Here is a 24903-nt window from a genome sequence, read left to right as displayed (position 1 = left end):
ATATAATTATGTCGATCTAAGTGACCCCATTGGAATTAAGCCACAATATGGCTGTATTGGTCATCCCAAGTAAAGGCCTAAATTTATCGAATCCAATCAGTTTTTAAGGACTTCCCACCTTTCATAATACACATGTTTTTATTGTCGTATTTTCGTGTCGTCATTGCATGCCGTATTGCGTATCGGGCATTCTATTACCGTAGTGTAAATTATAGTAACACCGGGTAAACAATAGTACACGTGCGTGACGATGATATGTTAACACCCGATATCGAGACTTAACTTAGAAATGTACGTGTAATGACACGTACTTCAGAAATAACGCGTATGATACAAAGACATAAATTAACTCATGGGAAGACACTGACATAAGATCAGACGACTCCAGGAAGGTCGTATATGAGGCGCATGGAATACAGACTGATGTGTTTTGATTACCGACCTCACCTGTACTATCACGTGCTAACAGTAGTTCACAAGCTCTTGATCGCTACGACATTTGTTGTCGAGCGAGTTACGCTCTGTCAGATAAATCGTTTCACAAATGCAATTACAATAACTCTGTGAAAATAGTGGTTTGTAAAATATCAAGCTCCCTATAAATTGCAGGTGCATATGCGTGCACGTGATAACGGCAATCATGCGATAGCCTATGTTACCTATATGTACCCGACATGTAAATACATCATGCGTAGGCGGGCTATGGAATGATGTCCAATGTGTACATGATTGAGAGTTATTTTGTTCCATAAAAGAACAGTAAATTGACAATTAAATATATTAATTCAATTCATATCCGTCGTTTTTGGTATAGTAAAGAAAATAAGTGTCATTGTAAAAATTCTATCCCTCCAAAAAGATTAGATTTTTTTCAAGGCAGACAACTCTCATCAGGATCAAAATGATTGTAAAATGTAAAATAAATGAATTATAAAGACTTTGTGTATATTTGGTTCAATTTTTCACTCTTTTTGTATGAAACTATGTGTCCTGTTCGCTTTTAGCTTGTATTTAGTAACTTTTATCCATACCATTTCAATAAAAAAAAAAACGCTTTTTGTAACATGTTGTAGATATTTTATGATAAATAAAATATTTGTAGGGTTGATTAGCAATGCTTCTTTCATTATTTTATTGTTGTAATAGTTTTGAACAATGCCACACCATCAAAAAATATGAAAGTGTTGAATTTGACAAAAATTCACATTTTCGGTATTTTTTTACAAGTTTATCGGAATTATTAGATTTTCATAAAATCATCTCTATATAGTGATATAACCATTATGTGAAACTTTCATTGAATTCTGCTGGCTAATTGTGAAAGGGTGGAGCCTCCTTAATACTCTGACTGATTACTAGTTCTATGGCAAAAATAACTTATAAATAACATCTGTGATAATATATATATTTATGTCCAATTTGCAAGATGTGATATACGTGTAATGTCTGCCTTTTACCTGAATAAATATTACTAGTTTTATTAACCTAGAAAACTCCCTGCAGTTTTAACTAACATGATCATTTTATGATCGAAAATAAGTACGCGACTTCTCTGTGATATTTCGAGAAAATCACTTTATTCCCACCACGTGATATTCGATATGCTAATGTTGGTTATAGTGATTTTGTACAAATTTTCCGTGCAAGATAAGAGGGGATACGTACCACGAATCCGAAGAAATTCTGGAGAGAAAAAGATAATAATACTCGTTATATTCCGTCTTTTCGTATTGCAGAGTTATCTGATTGTTACGTCATTTGTTGTAAGAGTAACGTCATAAATTTTTGAGAAACGACGTAACAATCAATACTTGCTCAAAAGAGCAGATAACTCGGCAATACGAAAAGACGGAATTATCATCATTGGGGATGGCACTTCTATCTAACATTGATCTTAACCCCCCAAACGTGTCAAATTACTCTAAACATCTTAGTTTAGGTCCAAATATAGTTGAATCAAATTCTCAAGTCTCTGCAAGGAATATCACCGCTACTGAAAAAAAGGTAAACTATATATATAGTGACTCTATCAGCAAAGCCAACATTCTGAATGACCAGTTCGTGTAAGTATTCACTCAGGAGAACACCCAAACTCCTCCGGATAAAGGTGATAGTCCATACCCTGTCTTGCCAGATGTCACTATATTTCCAGAGGGAGTGCGGAAATTATTTAAAAACATCAATCCTCACAAGGCAACAGGGCCAGATGACATCTAAGGACAGCTACTCAAAGAGATTGTAGATGAGGTCACACATATACTTACCCTCGTATTAAGAGCATCTCCCCATCAGGGTAGAGTACCTGACCAGTGGAAGGAAGCTCTAGGGACCCCCTCCCCCTTTTTACTGTAAAAAGGACGACAGAAGGAAAGCATACAATTATCGTCTAGTGTCATTAACGGCCATAACATGTAAGATTATAGAACACATCCTGCACAGCACCATTATCACTCATCCGGAAAGCTTGAACTATCAGTGTACCAACATGGATTCATGAAACATAGATCACGCGAGAGTCAGTTGGTCATAACAATCAAGGAGCTAGCAGACAGCCTCAACACAGGAGACAAAGTCGATTGCACATTGCTCGATTTCTCGAAGGCATTCACAAAGTCCCTCTCCAACGACTTCTCCGTAAATGCCATCACTATGGAATCAGGGGCAAGACTCTCCAGTGAATAACTAGCTTCCTCCAACACTGTACTCAGGAAGTTGTTTGTGAAGGAAGGAAGTCATGAAGGTCACCAGTGACACCAGGTTTGCCCCCGGGGACGGTCCTTGGCCCTGTCCTCTTCCTCGTGTACATAAACGGCTTACCAGAGGAAATATCATGAATAGCACGGCTGTTTGCGGATGACTGTTTATTATACAGGAAGGTCAAAACACCAGAGGACTCTAGGATCCTGCAGAACGACCTCAACAGCTTGCAGAAGTGGGAGGACAGCTGGTTAATATCGTCCAACCTAGGTAAATGTGAGGTATTGCGAGTCACCAACAGAAGAAAGTCACTTATATCCACCTACATGTACACCATCCATGCATTACCACTAGCCACAGCGAAAATAGCGAATTAATTGGGTCTTAACACCAGTATCCACTGAAGTTTTACCCACACAGACAACGTAGTGAAGAAGGCAAATACCATCAATGCCTTTCTCCGACGAAACATTAGCACTTGCCCAAGGAAGATTTTAAAAAAGCAGTGCTACAGGACCATGGTCAGGATAGTTATGGAATATGCCTGTACAGAAGGATACCAACACGTTAAAGATGGTCCAGAGGAGAGCCACACGTTTTGTATATGGAGATAACGAAACAGCGATGCAAGCAGCATTTCGTCTATGCTAAAAGATCTCCAGTAGGAAACACTACAACAACGTAAACAACGGTACAAGCTAACATTGATGTACAGAATTATCAACGGACTAGTGGCTTTGCCATAAGAACTATGGGTAGTTCGGTTATCCAGCAGACGAAGAAAAGATGGGAAAATTAGTAAAAGAGATTAAGTATGGAGTGGAAGAATAGAAAAGAGAGACAGGGGAAAGAAGGGGCCGTCTATCCTATATGTATTTAATGCATAAATCTAGATTTTGTAAGACGACTCCTAGGCCTAATGTTTGCCTTATCCTAACACTAGTCGTATAGCAGCACCAAGCCTGGACTGGAAGTGAGGTACTGAGCCCATTTGGAGCGGGGTTCATGCTCTTATATAATGGATCAAACAATTGTACAAAAGGGTAATGCAGGGTACCATACAGTACCGTATTTTCTTGATTCAATTGTTAAGTTGTAAATATATTTGCATTATATGGTTAAGAATTAAAACATTTTTTTTACATTTTGAAAATATTCAAACCTCAAAATTCCTAACGATTAATAATTATGTTTTCAAACGTGTCACAACCTGTGTACCCTTACGGTTCATTTCGTTATACTAGAGAAACCATTTTGACACGAGGGTAATTCAGGATTTCCGTATGTCACAATATCCTTTTCACATTTGCATATAATGATGGATTGTTTCTAATAATACACAGTAAAATTCCAAAAGTAAAATCAGGGACTTTGATAACTAAATCCTTGATCGCATTAAACATGATACCGATAGAATGAGTTTACGACCTGCTTACTCCAATCGTGGTTTTAGACTTTGAGTTGTGTACTGCACAAAGTGCAAAAACAACAGTTTGTTACATTACGGGAGATAAGTCCGTGTTTACACATTTAAGCTGACAATGGACTTTGGGACAGTACATAGACCAATGACTACTCCAATAATTGTCCCAATGTATGTAAAACCATCGTCTGAACAAAAGCGGTTTTGTTTTTGGCTAAAAACGGAGTAAATACAATGGTAAAAAGTCTGAGGGTTTCGAATTGTTATACACGGCATGTATTTCAGCAATTGTTGTCTTCTCGGGGTAAGAAGATGATTGTTGGATATTGTCGAAAATTCTCCAGATGAGGTATTGTAGAGTATTGGAAGAAGAAGGAGATAGACCAGACAGGTACATGTTATGCATGAGCACGCGTGTACATTTGTGTTGTTCGGCTTTTAACATTGCGTACGCGTTGTTTAATTTGATTAGCAACCCGTTCAATATAGGTCTGATTAAATTTAAATATGTATATAACAGTTTAAAACTATGACGGCGTGACGTGTTGAGTTTTTCTTAAAACATGGCTATGATGTCATCTTTTGTTGTCAGCAATGCTTTATTTAGACTACTGTCCAAGACCTTGTTTCATCTGTAGATTTGCGTATCTTTAACCGTAGATTAGTTTCAACTGTTCTACAGTTACCGGTTAACTAATCTATAGTGAAAGGTGGAAAGCATCACAACACGTGGCGATCCAAAACCGGAAAGATAAATAACAAAGAAACAAACTAAATTCAACATTAATTTAATATACAAGACCAGGAATTGTGAGACAGTTTGGAATGGTGAGGAATACTATTAGTTACACGGATTTTTGGCAGGGTATACGGGATGGCATGACCCTAAAGTGTTTCGTGCTTCCTGAGGCCGATAAATCCGTGTAACGAATTTATTACCCCTTTGCGTCCTTTTGGTGAGTATTTCCTCATCAGTATGCGAAGCGAAACGTTTTGCCATTTTGTAAACAGCGAAGCAGACGACGAATGCAAGTTGTCTCCCATTGCCCGGTCGTAAGATACAAAGATACGTGACCCGTCTACCCCTTGTAAAATCACGTGATTCAACCGTATTACTGCTTAGAATCACGTGACATGACCGTATACCCCTGAGATTTTCATATACCCCCTGTATAACTACACAACACTCACGTATTGGACACAGAATGGCATGTTTTAAATAATACACATGCATTAAAATGTACAGAAATATTCACATCTCCTGAATGAGTATGAATCTTTCAGCTTGATTTACTATCTTTGGAATCATCTGTTCACTGTTCTTTCCTTTGGATTCCTTCAGCACTTTCTGATACGGTTGTAAAAGATCACTCACATTCTTTAACTGTTGTTCATTGACCCTTTTGTAGCCCCTCACTGCTGTAGATCTATGTCCTGTTTTTTGAACAATCAGTTGATCGTCAACTCCTGCTTCGAACAATCTGTCGGCAGCGGTGGCACGCAATGAATGGTTGCTATAGAAACCTTCAAATCCAGCCTTACGGCACAACCTACCAATCGTTTGGGTAAGACTGTGAATGCCAACGGATGAGTCTGTAAACCAGCAATCATCAGTGGTGTATTTAGCGGCCGAAAATAAAAAGCACTGCATTTACCATCTTTTGGTCTGAAACAATACAAAACACAACTTTTCAAATTTTAGAGAAAAAACTCTAAATATTATAGCAATGTAAAGAATGCTTTTTTAAAAACAAAATACTAGCATCGCAAAACTGAAATAATTAGGAAATTAAACAAATTAGACTTACCGCACACTAAGATACTTTTCCAAAATTCGTACAGGGCACCTGTCTGGTACTTCCGGTGTGTTGTAAACCCTTGTTTTCTTCTGTTCTGGACACATCTTCCACATACTGAATATATCTCCTATCATAGATGACTGTGATTTCACACCAACTATTAGAGCCATGTGTTCTTGTTTAGCTCTAGGAGCCAGATTTAGACCAAGGCAACAAAGTAAAGTGTCCAGCAGTTTTTGTGGTGTGTCTGTACCAAGGATTTTACAATCCCACATCTTAATTTTTTGTTCTGCTGCAATTACAGAGGCTTGTCTTTTAGTAATGACTACCCCTTGTCTTGCCAATATTTTCATTTTAGCGTCAAGTACTTTCCTTAGAGGCTGTGTATTTTCGTTGTCAAAAACGTGTATGCTTCTTTTCTTTTCCCTGATGTAGTGTTGTATACTCGAAACTATCTCATATAATGTGTTCCCACGGTATTCCTCCCCATCTTTCTTGTGAATTTCCGAAATAAATCTCCGTAAATTAATATCCAGGTCTGTTTCTGACATACATAACAGTTCCCCATCTACCCTCGCAACATCTTTAATGGTTTTGCCTTTTTAGCTAATGCGTTAGCCGCAAGCTATTGGTATTACTTCAGTTAATGAACTCAAGATATTTATAAATGCCGTTTTGAAATTGAATCATATACCGGACCTACTGTCTTTATTATGAGTTACTTTGGACTCATATGCACTTGAATGGCTTGTAAATATCATTACTTTCCTTGGTAGAACCTATGATCTTATCACAACGTCGCATTCTTCTTGAAAACGAACCATGTTTACTGTAGGTCATGCATGCTACACGCAACTTTCGGTAAAATACTTCAGTTAATGAGCTCAGATATTCATAAACGGGACATACGTCACCTACCAGTAATACTAAGCAAACTGCAAATAAAATCCATTACCACGGACTCAAGTTCACTCAAAAGTCATTGGATATAATCTTATTCTAAGTTAGAACTAAGTATCCTTCTACAACTTCGCATTTACTCTTGGAACTGTCGCTGGATTAAGCCATTACACGGAAATACTGTCCTCTGATTGGCTTAAATTTGTGACTCTTGCATTCACGTACCTGTCTACATTTATATATTGCGTGGTCAGAGCTATGAAGCGGTCCTGTTCCAACTAACTGAGGAAAATCAAAAATGCTAATCTGTAATAATATATATGATTCACCCCTCATAAGAGTATAATGTTATCAAAATGTTGCATATTCGTTGAAATAGCAAATCCTTACTCAAAACTCTAAAAACAGAAACGACCGCCATGTTAGATCACGCGTGATATTATCTAATTACCCGTTTCCTTATATGGCCTTCACGGCCAAATATAGTATTACTACTGATGCCGTCATGTTTACTACAATTTCCATATTTGGTCATGACACCCATATTTAGATGTCTGACCTATATCGGATTCAATGATGGACTATATATCTTTACATTACGTCAATACGAAGACTTGCACAAGTTCCTGAACACAACCAAGGGCAAATTTTTCACGAGGTCACTTTTTCATCTCACACATGTTTGTCGGTAAATTAGACCATGGCGAGTATAATATTTTTTATAGGTTTAGCCTAAAAGGTTCAAAACTGATAAACGGTATCAGATGAATATACGCTGATAATAACTCAACTATGAAATAGAAGATTAAATGTTTTTATTACATTGAAAAGATAGATATAGTAAAGGTAGACAACCTAAGATGTTTGTATCGCACCATTTCAGATCCGTTACATTTGGAACGACATCAATGACTTATCAACCTCAATAACTCCATACAAAATATTTCGATGTCATAGAAAACTTCAAAATGAATAACTTAGTGATCAATTTAAGGTAAAAAAAAAAGTTGATGCACTGTCAACATTCTTGAAGGAATTTCAAAGAACTTGCTAGATCTTAGGATTTATATATTAAACATGACACAGAACTAAGTCCATACATCGTTAAAACATAAAAAAGCCATGCTATAATCATTAAGGTCATACATGGCTAGTAAAACAACTTAATATTTTTCAGAACATTATTTAACATACTTCAGCATTAAGCAATACATATTTAAAACGTCGGGTGGCGCAGTGGATAGCGCACTTTCCTTTTACCAAGGCGGCTGGGGATCGATTCACCGATCGAAAAAAGGTAAAAATGAATGAGGTCACCTACCCGACCACATGCGTTTTCTCCAGGTACTCCGGTTTCCTCCCACATTAAGACGCCCGCACGCTAACATCCGGGCCAAGAATAGGGATTAATATAAGTTGAAATAGCTTGTTTTATAATTGTTGTAAAATCAATAAAGTTTATATATGCTATAGACATAGGAGATACATCACTAGATAATAATTCTTAACAAGTTGATTACAAGATTAAACAAAACAGTACTAAAGTGTCAGCGAAACCATAATTCGAACTCAAACTGGACACTACCACTATACCAGGTCCTAATATGACATAAGGAAAGATTTACAATACGACCCTTGAACAAAGTACAAGGAGAATAAGACCAGGTGTTCTGCAAGTGTAGGCGTCTTCTGCTATATCCACGACACCCGCCAAGGCGACGTGTACCAAAAGGGTTTGGGTTTTCTGCTTAATAAATGGCAGCCGCGAAGTAAACCTAGATCACACCTACGTAATGTCACGTCCTCACATTAAAGCTTCGGGTAGTAACAACAAAATCGCCAGGCTCACTAGTTAGCATGAAAAAACCCTCTTCCATCATTCCATACAAAAAAATAACAAATTTCTCTATAATATCATGATGACGACCACAACCTTTGTCCATAGTCTTCAGAAACCAGCGTCTTAGAAAACCTTATGTTTATCTTGTTTTCTGTCAGCAGTTTTGGAAACATTCAAACATGCTTAACCTAGTACAAGATTTTATCTATTAATCTTAAACCCAACTAAACAGGGTATAAAGACAAGTCCATACATCTTTAATACACGCTAAAGACAAAGTCCGTACATTGTTAGGAATTCATATCAAACATGATACAGGACTGAGTTCATACAACGTTATCATAAAACATTCACAGGACGAGTCCATACATCGTTAACTGTTCTTAACAAGCTTTAGTACTAAGTCCACAAACCATTGAAACACGCTAAACATCTACATGACACGTCCATACATCGTTAACTGTTCTTAACAAGCTTAGGAACAAAGTCCACAAACCATTGAAACACGCTAAACATTCTATATGACAAGTCCAAACATCGTTAACTGTTCTTAACAAGCTTAGGACCACAAACCATTGAAACACACTTAACATTTTACATGACGACTAAAAACATGAAGCATCAGAAATATTCTTTCCCCTAATTTCATTTTATTTTTAATTTTATTTTTGGTCATTTATTGTAAGTTGAATATTCATTTATGGTTGTACCAAAAACGGATCAAGGCTTGAATTTTGCAGTATCTTACGCTTCAAATGAATATTATTTTGTCAGCATATTAACATTTTATGATGACCTTTAGAATTTTTATGACAAAAAGTATTTCTATTGTGTGAATTTGTTCCTATAGTCGCACGCGCAATTTTTATAAACGTAATCAAAACATTGACATTTGAGTTTGAATTACGTTTTCTTGCGCTATTTGAACTTAAAAACTAATTATCTGTAGACAAAAAATGGTGCATGGCTATCTTTTCTAAGACTACATCATTGTTATAAATATATATAAAGTTAATAAGTTCTAAGAAGTGTTGGAGGGTATGAAATTGATAAAATAAAATAAAAAATACAAACTAAATTGCCTGTTTTTCAAATTTGTAGTTTTAAATTTAAATATTTTTAATTTTAACATCTGTTTAAAAATCTAAATATCTAATGTGATGTATTATTGAATTAAATGTGATCAGCTTCTAGCTTAGATAGAACACCACCTTAGATAGAAGGGTTAATAATAGGTAAAAACACAGGTAAATACAGATAAATACTGTCAATACTACTCAGAAACAGACTATAATCTTTCTAACAACATTCATCTCCCCATATATTTTTTGCAAAACTTGGGGAGCTGAGAACAAGCTCACATAAACATAAGTAATAAGCAAAATAGTAACAAATATAATACATATAAAGACAAAATCCTAAAGGATATCCATGAAAATGTTTTACATATTAGCGCTTTGAGTCTAATGAACAAATGCGTTTTTGTACATTTTCCTTCTCCGGCTTTTGAATATCTGGGAGCATTTTGAGAAGCTTTTGTAGAATGCATATTGCATGCTCTTTCCTTTCTTCTTTGTCATAGCAATCAGCCAAGCCATAAGCTGCTGTGAGTTCATGCTTTGAGACAAACCTGGACTTAACTTCACCCTCTAAAAGGCTGGGAGGACACACATACCTGAATGCTTTTTCCGCCGCTTTGGTATCTCCTGCAGCAAATTGAAATTGACCAACTCGTGACCATACTCCGCTATTCTTCGCATCATAGGAAACGAATTCAACGTTTTCCTTCCCTTTCCTGACAATTTCCGTTTTATCGCTCGGAGTGTTTTCACACAGCGTTAGAAGTGACAGGTAAGTCCTCAGTAGCTGTTTCAGACACCCGGCTATGTGGATGTTGTCTGAAGGTGCATGCATTTTGAAAATGCCGAAGATATAATAGCAAGACTTGTCATTCAGAAGCTGTTCAAGCATACTAGCTGTATGCTGTAAGTTGTTGACAGTGGCGAGCTCTAACTCAGGTATATCTTCAAAGACTAACTCCAATGTACCGTTTCTCTTAGCAAGCATGGAGTAAAGGGGTAAGGATTCTGGACATTTTTTTCGCATAATTATTCCTAATTCATCAGCCAGAAACAAATAGTGACAGAATTTGCGTTTCTGTTCTACTTCTGATTACTTTCCTAAGTAAAATATGCGTCGACCATATGTGTAAAATGTGGAAAGGATCATTTCTTTGATGAATTGATCCATCAGATCTGTAAGTTGGATAGCCTTCTTCTTCTTGCATAGGGCTTCATACTGTTGCATCGTCAATGCATCTTCCCTGTAGTTCTCTACGTATTTTGTCAGAAAATCGACATCTCCTTTAGTTCTTCTTTTTTGCTGAATAAAATGTCTGATAAATTTTTCAACCTTTCGTTCGTGAAGCAGTCGGATCCCGGTCAATTTCTTATCTATAACAGTTGCTTTTGCTTTCGCGAATTCGCAATGCGTTTCATATGTTGTAAGCACATGTTTGTCGGACACCTCTTCATCAATGTCTTTTTCTGTTGTCTCCATTACTTTGTAACAGAATTGAAGAGCTTTTTCGGAGTGGTATTTCTCCAATCCAAGCAAACCTTCAAAATTGCTCGTATATGCCACCAGGTCGTTAACAAATGCCATCAGCAAACACATTTCGATATCTTTTCCCGTCATATTCTCTGCGTGCCGGAGGACAGATCTGGCATGAGGAAGGACAGATGCCATGCGGTTGTAGTCGTCTTGGTGTCGATTATTTTTGTCCAAAATCAATGCACACGTCCAAAGCAACCTGTTCAGTAGTCGTCTCTTCCTTTTCTCGTCAGTGAAGGCTTGTAACGTAAGTGATACTGCTGTATGTGTGTTGAGCAGTCTTTTGTCGTCGATTCCCTGAACGGTTCCAAACGAAAACTTCTGTACAGCCTGGACTAATGAATCAGTGCTAAGAGAATAGCATGTTGCGACATCATCGTGCTGGATTTCTCCATCTATGTCCTCGTTGCATCTTTCGGAAGACGGTGACAACAGGTCAAACAATATAATTGGTATGTTTTCATTTTCTAGAAACTGGGTCATTTGAAACATTTCAGTTGCATCTTTATCCAAATCCTTCTCCATAATTCTGATAAATGTGTTCAAGTTACTGAATAAACCTCGTTTACTTGCATCAAGCTTTTTAAGTTTATCGTCGAGTTGTTCTAGTGTGTTGGCTTTTAAAAGTTCCAAAAAGGATTTTCCGCTTTTGTAACAGTTACTCATGTACGTCTTCGCGCAGCTTAATCCTAACGGGAGATAACTCATACGGCGTGCTAACTTTTTTAGTGCATCTGTTTCGGAATGTGTACAAGTGTTGTTCCCTCTTAAGAAAGTTACTGCTTCTTCCTCGGTAAATCCGCTTACAGAGATGCGCTTTGTTCTCGGCATCTTCAGCAGATCATCCATAGTGGTGACGATAACTTTTATGAATCCCTGAGTTTCTTCCAAAGGTACAAATTTCTTGATAAGGTCTTCCACAATCCTCTGACAGTCTTCATTGACATCATCAAAGATGATAAGTTGTGTTGTTGTTTTTCCCATCAGAGCATTTGCAAGTATATCTCCAAGTTTGATGACGGGATTTTCACTCTCCTTATCTTTTCCTTTGAGGACACCAAGTTTATTAGCCAGCGTTGTCATGGATGTCTGCAGAGATGCTTGGTCTTTCGAACGTATCATCCAAACAGCTGAAGTTGGATACTTTTTGTGGAACTCGTACCCGTAATGTACGGCCAGCTGAGTCTTCCCAGATCCTAATACACCTAAAATTACAAGGTTACACGAACATAAGAGTCTAGAAATGTCACTAGATATGTAAGTAGTGGCATGAAAAAATCGTTATGTAACAAAGATATGCAATGTCCTGATCAATCACGACCGTTTATTCCCATGTCTTCTCACGTTGTGCAGTTAAAACACAATATTTACAGTCTACGCTGACGTTCAATCAATAACAAATTCTCTCGTAAATTGGGGATATCATCTCATAACCTTACAATAGACCGTGACAAGTTTCCCTGACGTCAACAAGACATAAGGGCGTAGTTTACCATGGCTTATGCAAGTCAGACTGTTGTGATTATTGAGCCGAAAGTAAATCTGTGTCCGCTTGTCAGACTAATGACTAAACTTTTCTAAACACAAAAAGACAGCAAATATAAGGAAAAAATTCTATTCTGGTCAGGTCATGGGGTGATGGGGTGAGCACGATTAAATGATTAAAGATAGCTTTACTCGTGCTCTGCTTGAGTTCTCAATTTATAAACTAATCAAAATAGAAAGATATTCTTTGAATATATCACTCTATGCCAACTTTATAATTAATAAATGTGACCGGGTATAGCTTATTTGTAGAAAAATTAACAGATAAACGGCAATGTTGTACGAAACAGTGCATAAAGCGATTTCAGTCAGATTATTTCATTCAATTTTATTTAATTGTACAAACCAAACTGAATGGATGTCAAAGTAAACTTATTCAATTTGATTTATATTGAATGTAAAAATTACCCCTGCTACACCGTCCAAGCTTGCCTATTATCATTATTTGTTGTGTGGGGTGTGTTTGTGTGTGGGGTGTTTTTGTGTTTGTGTGTGGTGTGTTTGTGTGTTGTGTGTGTTTGTGTGTTTGTGTTTGTGTGTGGTGTGTGTGTGTGTGTGTGTGTTTGTGTGTGGTGTATTTGGTGTGGTGTGTTTGTGTGTGTTTGTGTGTGGTGTATTTGGTGTGTGTGTGTGTGTGTGTGGTGTGTGTGTGTGTGTGTGTTTGTTTGTGTGTGTGTGTGTGGTGTGTGGTGTATGTGGTGTGTGTGTGTGTTTGTATGTGTTTGTGTGTGTGTATGTGTGTGTGTGTGTGTGTGTGTGTGTGTGGTGTGTGTGTATGTGTGAGTGTGGTGTATGTGGTGTATGTGGTGTGTGTGTGTGTGTGTGTTTGTTTGTGTGTGGTGTTGGTGGTAGTGGGGTTAGTAAAGCTTAGTTCAACATGACAATTTTCATGTGAATAGCTAATAACAAGAATGGCATTATTGTACGTGTAGTAATTTTTCAACGAACCATGGTGTTGGTTGCTAATCTTAATTAAGCGGATACATTTGTATCCCTGAATTTAGAAAATGATAAAGATTCAAAAGATTAATTTTAAAATAAGGGCAGTTGAAAAATTGGTTATCTTACCCGAAAGCATAATCACGTTTTCTGTTTTTATTGCTGTTTCAAGTTCTTCTGATGTCTGTGTTTTCATGTACTTTCTTCCAATCACATGCTCTTCTAGATTGCAAGGAGATTCGATCGCTACAAAATATGTGAAGGTGAGAAAATGAAATGCCATTGTGAAATAACCACTAAAAGAACAAATAATAGGGCACCTATATGACTTTTTTTTAATTGTTACGTGAGGGTACTCAAAATGAAACAGTACCCGAAAATGGACCACTTTTGATATATATCAGGCAGAATTTTTATTTTTCAATAAAAATGGATGATATCTTTTCGTAAACAAACTTAATATAGATTTGAGCGATTAGAGGAGGTCTTGTCTGCCTACCTTTTGTATTTTAGCTCATGAACTTAGCAAAAATGATTAAAAATGACATGAAAATAATAATCTCTTGAAAACGTACGGTACGACAAAATCAATATCCTATCACATCTTTAAACACATATAAATGTTGTTCAGATGAACATTTTAATTAATAAATGACTAAAATATTATCAAAAAATGTCCAAAAATAATTGAAAAAAATAACATAATTTAAATGCTGCCTATTTATTTTCATAAACAGAATTATATGATGAAGTGTTCCGTTTTGAGTACCTGACAAGCTAAGATTTCCAAGTGTTATCACTTTACGTAATGAGGTCAACCGCTGGAAATACCAAGTAAATACAGAATACGAAAGCTTAATGCTTCTATTATTTCATTATATTAAAAAAAAGCATGGTGTTCCTGAAACTAAAACGTTTTTTTTTTCTTTAAAATGGGTATCATTATGGGCACCCTTTTGTTAGATTTATTGTGTGGTGTAGTCTTAAAAGTTAACAGGTATATATGAATATGTGCTTGTGAGCAACTGTATACTCATAACAGTTAAGGCGCATTACAACCAAACAGCTTTAGTGTCGGTGTCACTTCACTGAAATGAAATTCAGCATGCCACCAAAGCCAGTCACACTATTTTGACACATAGGCTAACCTGGCGTAACCAGGGAGGCGCCGCCGCAACGCAAGAGCAAGCAGTAGAGAAAAGATAAGACAGTGGCCCTTAGTATGCCCAGTAATCATGCAGCGGGAAAACACAGGTATGGTATCTCATTAAGTTATTTGACATGAGACTCGTTTTTAACTTGTTTTTTTTTGTAAGCTGTTTACCTCGCAAAACGTAAGGCGCATACTACTCTTTGCAATATTAATCCTCAGAATTAATTATCTATTCAAAGTAAAGATTTTATCGAGATACCATAATACGAAAAACAATTCCCATTCACCTCAAACATGGCCATTAACATAATCTTTGATCAGGTGAAAAGAACTCAAGAGTTGACCTCAGTAATATTTCTATACTTGTGTAATACTGGTCATCATTCGGCACCCTACAACTGCCCTTGTTTAAGAAACAGATAGTTTTCGGCTTTTACATATATCAATTAAGTTAAGCACTGACAAGAGATAAATGTTTGTCGATAGTGTTTGTATGCGCAAACATATATATGCATTGGGTTTGATATGTCCTATCCTTCAAATCAAATTTTGTATAAATCAAGAACAATTATTTAATTGTTTGATATTCCTGTTCACTAATAATTTTACAGGTACTACTTACATGAAGATAAAACCGTTAAGTTGTTCTTGTATTCTTTGACTTTTTCTACCAGGTCTTTCCTTCCAGCTGCATTAAGCATGGTCTCTAGACATGATGTGTCAGATTCCGTAAACAGATTCGCTTTCATCGCCACTTCCATCAAATCTGTCCCTTCGCTTACTCTTTCCAACTCCTGGCTGTTAACCTGATGATTTCTGATGCAAAACTTCATTTTTTTTATGTCATCTATAATGTAAAATATCAACGTTAGTACATCAAAAGTATGAAAAATGGAATTCTGACCTGTTTCAATACTAACAAACACAAAGCATATTATAAATCATTTAAGGTTCCCTATCCCATTGCAGGCAAAACACCAAATGCTGTTACGTTAACCTCCCCTTAATATCCTCGTCGAAACTGAAGTCGGGATGGGCCAAATCTGCGTATATTTTTTCGTTCAAAAAACTTTGAAACATCTTCATGTGACAATTAATGCTTGATTACCGCAAACAAAATTGGCTAAACGATCGTGTGTAAGCGGAAACCTGCCAGCATATACCCTACTTCTGCTGCTGGCAATTTATAAAAGCATTGTCAAGCTCTGTTCCTTATCCTCACATACACGATTACTCTCGGAAGAGAGTGATGCAACCATGTGGTGTGCAAGCTATGTTGACATAAGAAAACCACAAACTCTAATAAATGTGAAGTAAGGTATTGTTCTGTACATTTGCCAAGGGGCAGCCACTCAATCTCGCTACAACTGCCGCTCCTCCATTGACCAGTAATCTCTCGACTGTTCAGTAAATAGACATTTTTACATTTATAAGTTGTTTTGTACTAATACCCTTATGACAGGATATGTAAGACACAGCTCACTTGATTCAGAGCGAGAGAAACAAACGGCTCTGACGACATTTTCTTTACCACATGGTTCAAAATTTGTGTGAAAACAAACCAATCACTGTACTTTACTATTTCTTTTTATGTATGTTGCTGCTGCAGAATATTCAAATTGTGTTGCCATCCTTTGTACTTTAATGTTTGTTTCACATGGACGATACCGTTACGGAATATGTTTATGATAAAAAATATCGTGTTGTATTTTCAGTCATTTTTTCTAATGAAGAACTCAATCGATCGTTTTAAAAAAAAAGACACAAGAAGGACAAAAATTGCAGTATTAAAGCAGTTGTAAATTTTAATGCACAAACTTGTGTTATATGTTCGTTCCGAACAAGAGCAGCTATTTTCATTAGTTAATCCGTTGTCGGATTAATTTACCAGCCTTCTTATGATTCGATCTGTTAAGAATACGCAAAACCCTAAACAATCTACGTCATACAAACTAAAAGTCATATCCCCAACTTGTGATACACACAATCGATATTTCCCCGTTGGCATCATAAATGGAACGTGCCTTTTTAACAGTCACTGGAATGTATCAAACATTTTGAATTGATCCGACATAATCTTTACTTACCATCTTTAAGATTCTGACAAATCTCTTTACAGAGAAAGCCACAAAATGAATCCTCAGCCATCCTCCTATTATTTCACACTGTAAAACATAATTGTTTCGATTTAATTCAACATTGCTTAAAGTTCTATGAAAAGTAAAATACTTCTTTTTGTAAGTATACCATAGTGTTTCATTTCGATATTTTTTATTGACAAAGTAAAAACTATTATGTAACAGGCTACATCTATACCTTTATCTTGAATAGCGTGTCAAGCCATCATTTCCGTACACAACATATACCTGTACGGGTCAATGTACAACGCGATATGAGTAATGATTCGAGTCGAGACAGGTATATTGGGATTACACATCCTGACAAGTTTTTAGTATCGGTTAACCTTGTATAAGCCAGTTAAGAACATTAGCCAAGGTATTTAAAACAAGAGGCCCAATGGGCCTGAATCTGTAATCTTAAAAGTGGACTAAAATGCAGCTACAGGAAGAATATCAGTGTTTGATTCATAAGAGCCTATTAAAAGATTTAAACATATGACGCCTGTGACCTTGAATGTCGAACAAGGACATTAGGTTGATCAGAGTTTAAAGTCTTCCAACCCAGCATGCTTTTGGCAAAATATCATAACCCTGGACCTATTGGTTATACAGAACAAGTCATTTAAAGATTTAAACATATATTGACCACTGTGACCTTGAATATGGGCGAAGGTCATTCATTTTGACAAAATTGGTAGCCCTTCATCCCAGCCTGTTAATGACCAAATATCATCGGCCCCTGTGACCTTGAATATATGTAAAGGTCATTCATTTGAATAAACCTGGTTGCCCTTTATCCCAGCATGCTACTGGCCAAATATCATCATCCTAAGACTTTCGGTTATTGAGAAGAAGTTGTTTAAAGGTTTTTAACATATTTAACCCCTGTGACCTTGACAATAAGTAAAGGTCATTCATTTGAACAAACTTGGTAGCCCTTCATCCTGGCATATTACTGGCCAAATATCATTATCCTAGGCCTCTTAGTTATTCAGAAGAAGTTGTTTAAAGGTTTTTAACATATTTGACCCCTGTGACCTTGAATAAAAGTCAAGGTCATTCATTCGAACAAACTTGGTAGCCCTTTATCACAGCATGCTACTGGCCAAATAGCATCATCATCGGCCTTTTGGTAATTGAGAAGAAGTTGTTTAACATATTTGACCCCTGTGACCTTGAATATAGGTAAAGGTCATTCATTTGAACAAACTTGGTAGCCCTTCATTCTAGCATGTTACTGGCCAAATATCATTAGCCTTGGTCTCTTTGTTCAGAAGAAGTTGTATAAAGATTTTTAAGACAATTGACCCCTGTGACCTTGAAAATGGACAAAGGTCATTCATTTGAACAAACTTGGTAGCCTTTCATCACAGCATACTACTGGCCAAATAGCATCATCATAGGCCTTTTGGTTATTGAGAAGAAGTTGTTTAAAGGTTTTTTAACATATTTGACCCCTGTGACCTTGAATATAAGTAAAGGTTATTCATTTGAACAAACCTGGTAGCCCTTCATTCTAGCATGTTACTGGCCAAATATTATTAGCCTTGGCCTCTTTGTTATTCAGAAGAAGTTGTATAAAGATTTAAGACAATTGACCCCTGTGACCTTGAAAATGGACGAAGGTCATTCATTTGAACAAACTTGGTAGCCTTTCATCACAGCATACTACTGGCCAAATAGCATCATCATAGGCCTTTTGGTTATTGAGAAGTTGTTCAAAGGTTTTTAACATATTTGACCCCTGTGACCTTGAATATAAGTAAAGGTCATTCATTTGAACAAACCTGGTAGCCCTTCATTCTAGCATGTTACTGGCCAAATATCATTAGCCTTGGCCTCTTTGTTGTTCAGAAGAAGCTGTATAAATTTATAGTATGCTATTTTAACAAGAACCCAATGGGCCTGAATTGCTCACCTGGTATTAATCTCACACTTGTAATCTTTAAAGTGGACTAAAATGCAGCTACAGGAAGAATATCAGTGTTTGACTCATAAGAGCCTATTAAAAGATTTAAACATATGACGCCTGTGACCTTGAATGTAGAAAAAGGACATTAGGTTGAACAGAGTTTAAAGTCTTCCAACCAAGCATGCTTTTGGCAAAATATCATAACCCTGGATCTATTGGTTATACAGAACAAGTCATTTAAAGATTTAAACATATATTGACCACTGTGACCTTGAATATGGGCGAAGGTCATTCATTTTGACAAAATTGGTAGCCCTTCATCCCAGCCTGTTAATGACCAAATATCATCGGCCCCTGTGACCTTGAATATATGTAAAGGTCATTCATTTGAATAAACCTGGTTGCCCTTTATCCCAGCATGCTACTGGCCAAATATCATCATCCTAAGACTTTCGGTTATTGAGAAGAAGTTGTTTAAAGGTTTTTAACATATTTAACCCCTGTGACCTTGACAATAAGTAAAGGTCATTCATTTGAACAAACTTGGTAGCCCTTCATCCTGGCATATTACTGGCCAAATATCATTATCCTAGGCCTCTTAGTTATTCAGAAGAAGTTGTTTAAAGGTTTTTAACATATTTGACCCCTGTGACCTTGAAAATAAGTAAAGGTCATTCATTTGAACAAACTTGGTAGCCCTTCATCCTGGAATATTACTGGCCAAATATCATTATCCTAGGCTTCTTAGTTATTCAGAAGAAGTTGTTTAAAGATTTGTTAAGACAATTGACCCCTGTGACCTTGAAAACGGACAAAGGTCATTCATTTGAACAAACTTGGTAGCCCTTAATCACAGCATGCTACTGGTCAAATATCGTAACCCTATGCCTCTTAGTTATTCAAAAGAAGTTGTTTAAAGGTTTTTAACATATTTGACCCCTGTGACCTTGAATAAAAGTCAAGGTCATTCTTTTGAAAAAAATAGGTAGCCCTTTATACCAGCATGCTAATGGCGAAATACCTTAACCCTAGGCCTCTTAGTTATTCAAAAGAAGTTGTTTAAAGGTTTTTAACATATTTGACCCCTGTGACCTTGAATAAAAGTCAAGGTCATTCTTTTGAAAAAAATAGGTAGCCCTTTATACCAGCATGCTAATGGCGAAATACCTTAACCCTAGGCCTCTTAGTTATTCAGAAGAAGTTGTTTAAAGGTTTTTAACATATTTGACCCCTGTGACCTTGAATATAAATCAAGGTCATTCATTTGAACAAACTTGGTATACCTTCTTCCCAGCATGCTACTGGCCAAATATCATTATCCTAAGCCTCTTGGTTATTCAGAAGAAGTTGTTTAAAGGTTTTAAACATATTTGACCCATGTGACCTTGAATATAAGTCAAGGTCGTTCATTCGAACAAACTTGGTAGCCCTTCATCACAGCATGCTACTGGCCAAATAGCATCATCCTAGGCCTTTTGATTATTGAGAAGAAGTTGTTTACAGGTTTCTAACATATTTGACCCTTGTGACCTTGAATATAAGTAAAGGTCATTCATTTGAACAAACTTGGTAGCCCTTCATTCTAGCATATTACTGGCCAAATATCATTAGCCTAGGCCTCTTAGTCATTCAGAAGAAGTTGTATAAAGATTTTAAAGACAATTGACCCCTGTGACCTTGAAAATGGACGAAGGTCATTCATTTGAACAAACTTGGTAGCCCGACATCCAGCATGTTACTTGCCAAAAATCATCACTCTGGGCATTTTGGTTATTCAGAAGAAGTTGTTTAAAGTTTTTAACATATTTGACCCCTGTGACCTTGAAAATAGGTGAAGGTCATTTATTTGAACAAACTTGATAGCCCTTCATCCTAGTTTGCTTCTGGCCAAATATCATCACCCTAGGCCTTTTGGTTATTAAGAAGAAGTTGTTTAAAGTAAAATATTGACGCCGGACGACGGACGCAGGACGACGGACGGACGGACGACGGACGTTGCACCATGGCATAAGCTCACTTGGCCCTTCGGACCAGGTGAGCTAAAAAGCAGTAGAGCAATGAACTGAGGAAGGAAATAAACTATATGTGGAACAGTAGTGTTATTTGTGTAATTATCATAGATCCATGGGTGATACTGTATCAAAGTGAAATAAAAGTAATTGTTGAGTTGATATGACATGAGACCTGTACAAGGTTCAAACATATTGAACCTATATTACATGTGCATTAGTCTAGGCACAATACACAATTATCAATCTATATAATCTTATCGCAGTGTTTGTATATCGCTTGCATACATTTAGTATATTCTTGTATGAATCGCATTGTGTTCAAAATGTTTGCATGTTGTATTCAATTGGTTAATTTTATATATTATTAATTATAACACAGCGTCTCCAAGTAAACTATTGTTTTACCAATGTCATATAAGGTGTTCATGGTTCTTAAGTGTGTTTTAAAGGGAGATAAACACGTAGCGATAAGAAAAAATGGACGAAGATCTGTGTGTTGTGTCTAGACTAATGCACATGTAATATCGGTTCAATTTATTTAAACCTTGTTCAGGTTTCATGTCATAACAACTAAAAAATGTAACAGTATCAACCATGGATATATATAGGATCTTACATGAGTTTCCATTTCATATGAGATTTATGAAACGAGTCTAAGAATTTTTCAATTTAGCGAGACTGGCGAGTTAAAATGAAAAATTCGTGACAAATTTCATAAATTTTCATGAAATGAAAACGAATGTAAGATCCTTTTGAGAAAAAAATCAAGATTTGTGGCATATAGTCGTGTAAAACGACAATTTGCATGCAACTTTGAAATGAAAAAAGCCGTCATTTTGACTCCAATGGGTCCGTGCAAACAAATATGACATATAGGTATATTCAGTGGATAACACAGTACAGTAAGCCATATACATATGTACATGGACGTCTCTACTTAATTTTCCCCAAATTTACTTTACATGAACGTAAAACTTCAAAAGTTCGTCTCCAGGAATTTTGGCCTGTATGATATGGTATGAAGAGGGAAAGGGAATAAAACGTGTGTAATGTGAAAACACAAATTAACAAATTTAAGAAAACATAAATAAACAGAAGTTAACAGTAAAGTTCACTGTTGTGTTGTTCCTCTATGTAAACGTTCATAGTCATATATGCATGGTAAGACACTTTATGATATAGACTTTACACATATAGGTTACCAGTAACTAAATTCTATTGTTCTATACCCGACACCAAATCTCACCTACATGTAGCATACACCCAACGCCTTATTACCTGTAGATCCAAGTATAACTAGTCAACGACACGGTGTGTTACATTTAAAAAAAAAACTTACAGTAAAATACAATTCGAAATATATTTAACTATATAAAGTCCTTATGTAGTACCTTTTCATCTTCAACCTATGATCAACCTCCTTCAACTTCGTGAATATACTTCCAGATGGTCTGGATAAGGCACAATATATAGATACAACATGGAAGAGACCATTCGGAACACCTCGCCTTTGCTATCAGTTTCGTAGAAAATGACGAAAGGGTATACCGAATGGGAAGAGACATTTCCTGGTTATACCCTTCGGAAATGGGTAGTTTCGGTTTTACTTGAACTCCATATAGGCTACATGATAAAACATCTGACAAACTGGCTGTGAAATGCGCCAACAGATTATTAACTTCGAACCTGTACAATTAAATAAACAAAATGGACCATTTGTCTGAGATAATTTATACTTTAGGAATGTTATTGGTGTCGAGAACCAAGTTACATTTTGACATTACTAGCTAGATGAACATATCTTTGTCGCATGAATAATATTACGAGAGGGATTTGCTTTAAATACTTACAATTATTATTTCATCTGAGTCAGTTAGAAATGGTGTATTAATCTATATTGACGTCTTCGATCAAAGTCTTATATTCGGTATTCCCTTTAAAATCTGACGCTTCGGTTTTGACATATATCCGGTCACGTGATATAATACCAAATATAGCCAGGCACGTACGTATATATAGACTAGATCTATACATGAAGTAAAACGTCAGACGAACGCTTCAATGTGCAGTATTGTTTACAAGTATGAAAAAAATACCAATATTATTCAAGGCCGTGGTTTAGGCAAACAAAAATTATGCAAGCGAATGCATTAGCGCTATTATTCAAATCAACTGGATTTTAAATTTGTAATGCACAGATTGTGACTATGTCTGTGTGTGTTACATATCTTTGTAGAATTATTAAGATTGTTTGTAGTGTATCGAGATCAAAGGTTATCTCGTTGTCCCAATGTAGGCATTATCTCATACATTAATAAGATGTAACCCATGAGTTAGCGTACGAAAGGATTCAAGTTTGGACTTGAGTTAGTTATTTACAGTGCAGTGCTGGTATAGCTGTATGACCTACAATGTATACACGATCGTCTGTCTGAGACTGTACGTATAAGGTGCTCTATAAGGTGTCTGGTGCTCTATACGTAGTCAAATACGAATATTTTTGTTTTATTTATTGAGGCAAAACTCACTATGTACAATATCAGATCACTCACCTGCATTAGATCATATAAATCACTTACACACCAAGGCTAAGTTGTATAAGATCAACAAGTCGTTTTTTGCAGCGAACATTAATAAAAACCTGTTCAAGGGTCAATAAGAGGAAGTCTGTGATTAATATAACAAACTCTGTATTGTTAAATATGATTTAAATTCGGCTATATTCAGTGCATCACTTCTCCTTCAATATGATTTCTGTTGTCACTATATATGGCCAAAGATGTTTACAATAATCCTCGATATAATTTCCCTCGTTATATTTACCATCTAGCATACCGCCAACATTGCCATTTTTTTTCTTTTCTTTCTTTTTCTACTCTTAATTCAAAAATTATCGCTAAACATATGGTGGCAGTATGTACACGGTTTCCTGTAACTTTTCAACTGGTCGTTAGGTCAACGTAAAAACACACAACCCTAGGCCTGTAACTATCTTAGCTGCGTCCAAAAGGGTATTTTTCTTGTAGAGCGGAGTTTAAAAATCGCAGAAAAGGCATGCGGATGGGGTCTTATCAAGAGTTTTTTTTTATTCTTCTATGTTCAAATAAGAACACGTTATACCAGGGACGTATATACTATATACTGTCCCTGGTTATACCGGCTTCTTTTCTATACACAGCTTTTTCAGTAAAACTGATTTCCATATGTTATTGTTACATTTATCAATGTGTACATTTATTATCAATGTGTACATCTATCAATGCGTACATCTATCAATGTGTACATTTATCAATGTGTACATCTACCAATGTGTACATCTATCAATGCGTACATCTATCATTGTGTACATCTATCAATGTGTACATTTATCAATGTGTACATTTATCAATGTGTACATTGATCAATGTGTACATCTATCAATGTGTACATTGATCAATATGTACATCTATCAATGTGTACATGTATTATCAATGTGTACATTTGTCAATGTGTACATTTATCAATGTGTATCAATGTGTATCACGTATCAATGTGTATCACGTATCAATGTTTATCACTTATCAATGTGTACATTTATCAATCTGTACATGTATTATCAATGTGTCCATCTATCAATGTGTACATGTCTTATCAATGTGTACATTTGTCATTGTGTACATTTATCAATGTGTATCAATGTGTATCCCGTATCAATGTGTACATCTACCAATGTGTACATCTATCAATGCGTACATTTATCAATGTGTACATCAATCTATGTGTACATTTATCAACGTGTATCACGTATCAATGTGTATCACGTATCACTGTGTACATTTATCAATGTGTATCACGAATCAATGTGTGCATTTATCAATGTGTACATCTATCTATGTGTGCATTTATCAATGTGTACATCTATTAATGTGTACATCTATCAATGTGTACATTGATCAATATGTACATCTATC

General features: G+C 36.1%; 1 protein-coding gene across 2 annotated transcripts; it reads right to left on the bottom strand.

The window, feature by feature from the left end:
• Nucleotides 1-10809: 10809 nt before the first annotated feature.
• LOC110445310 lies at nt 10810-22907 on the bottom strand. 2 transcript variants are annotated; one of them, XM_021489862.1, is made up of 5 exons: nt 22804-22907; nt 16997-17074; nt 15532-15756; nt 13886-14002; nt 10810-12477 (listed from the first exon to the last, which is right to left on the bottom strand). In XM_021489862.1, exons 2-5 carry the CDS (start codon nt 17055-17057, stop codon nt 10832-10834), a joined length of 2049 nt encoding a protein of 682 aa, XP_021345537.1. In that variant the 5' UTR covers nt 17058-17074; nt 22804-22907; the 3' UTR covers nt 10810-10831. The 2 variants fall into 2 exon arrangements, with proteins under 2 accessions (XP_021345537.1, XP_021345528.1); XM_021489853.1 differs by lacking the exon at nt 22804-22907 and adding an exon at nt 22345-22449.
• Nucleotides 22908-24903: the final 1996 nt, after the last annotated feature.

The sequence above is a fragment of the Mizuhopecten yessoensis genome, unplaced genomic scaffold (genome assembly GCF_002113885.1).
Source record: "Mizuhopecten yessoensis strain PY_sf001 unplaced genomic scaffold, ASM211388v2 scaffold245, whole genome shotgun sequence".
NCBI lineage: Eukaryota > Metazoa > Mollusca > Bivalvia > Pectinida > Pectinidae > Mizuhopecten > Mizuhopecten yessoensis.
Note: the sequence above shows the minus strand (reverse complement) of the source record. Positions and strands in the feature narration are given on the sequence as shown.

Coding starts and splice junctions, on each gene's coding strand:
- LOC110445310 (XM_021489862.1), bottom strand. CDS start 17,057: ATGGCTGAGGATTCATTTTGTGGCTTTCTCTGTAAAGAGATTTGTCAG. Junction 15,757..16,996: donor TTGTCAGAATCTTAAAGATG/GTAAGTAAAGAT, acceptor TTTACATTATAG/ATGACATAAAAAAAATGAAG. Junction 12,478..13,885: donor AAACGTGATTATGCTTTCGG/GTAAGATAACCA, acceptor TTGTAATTTTAG/GTGTATTAGGATCTGGGAAG.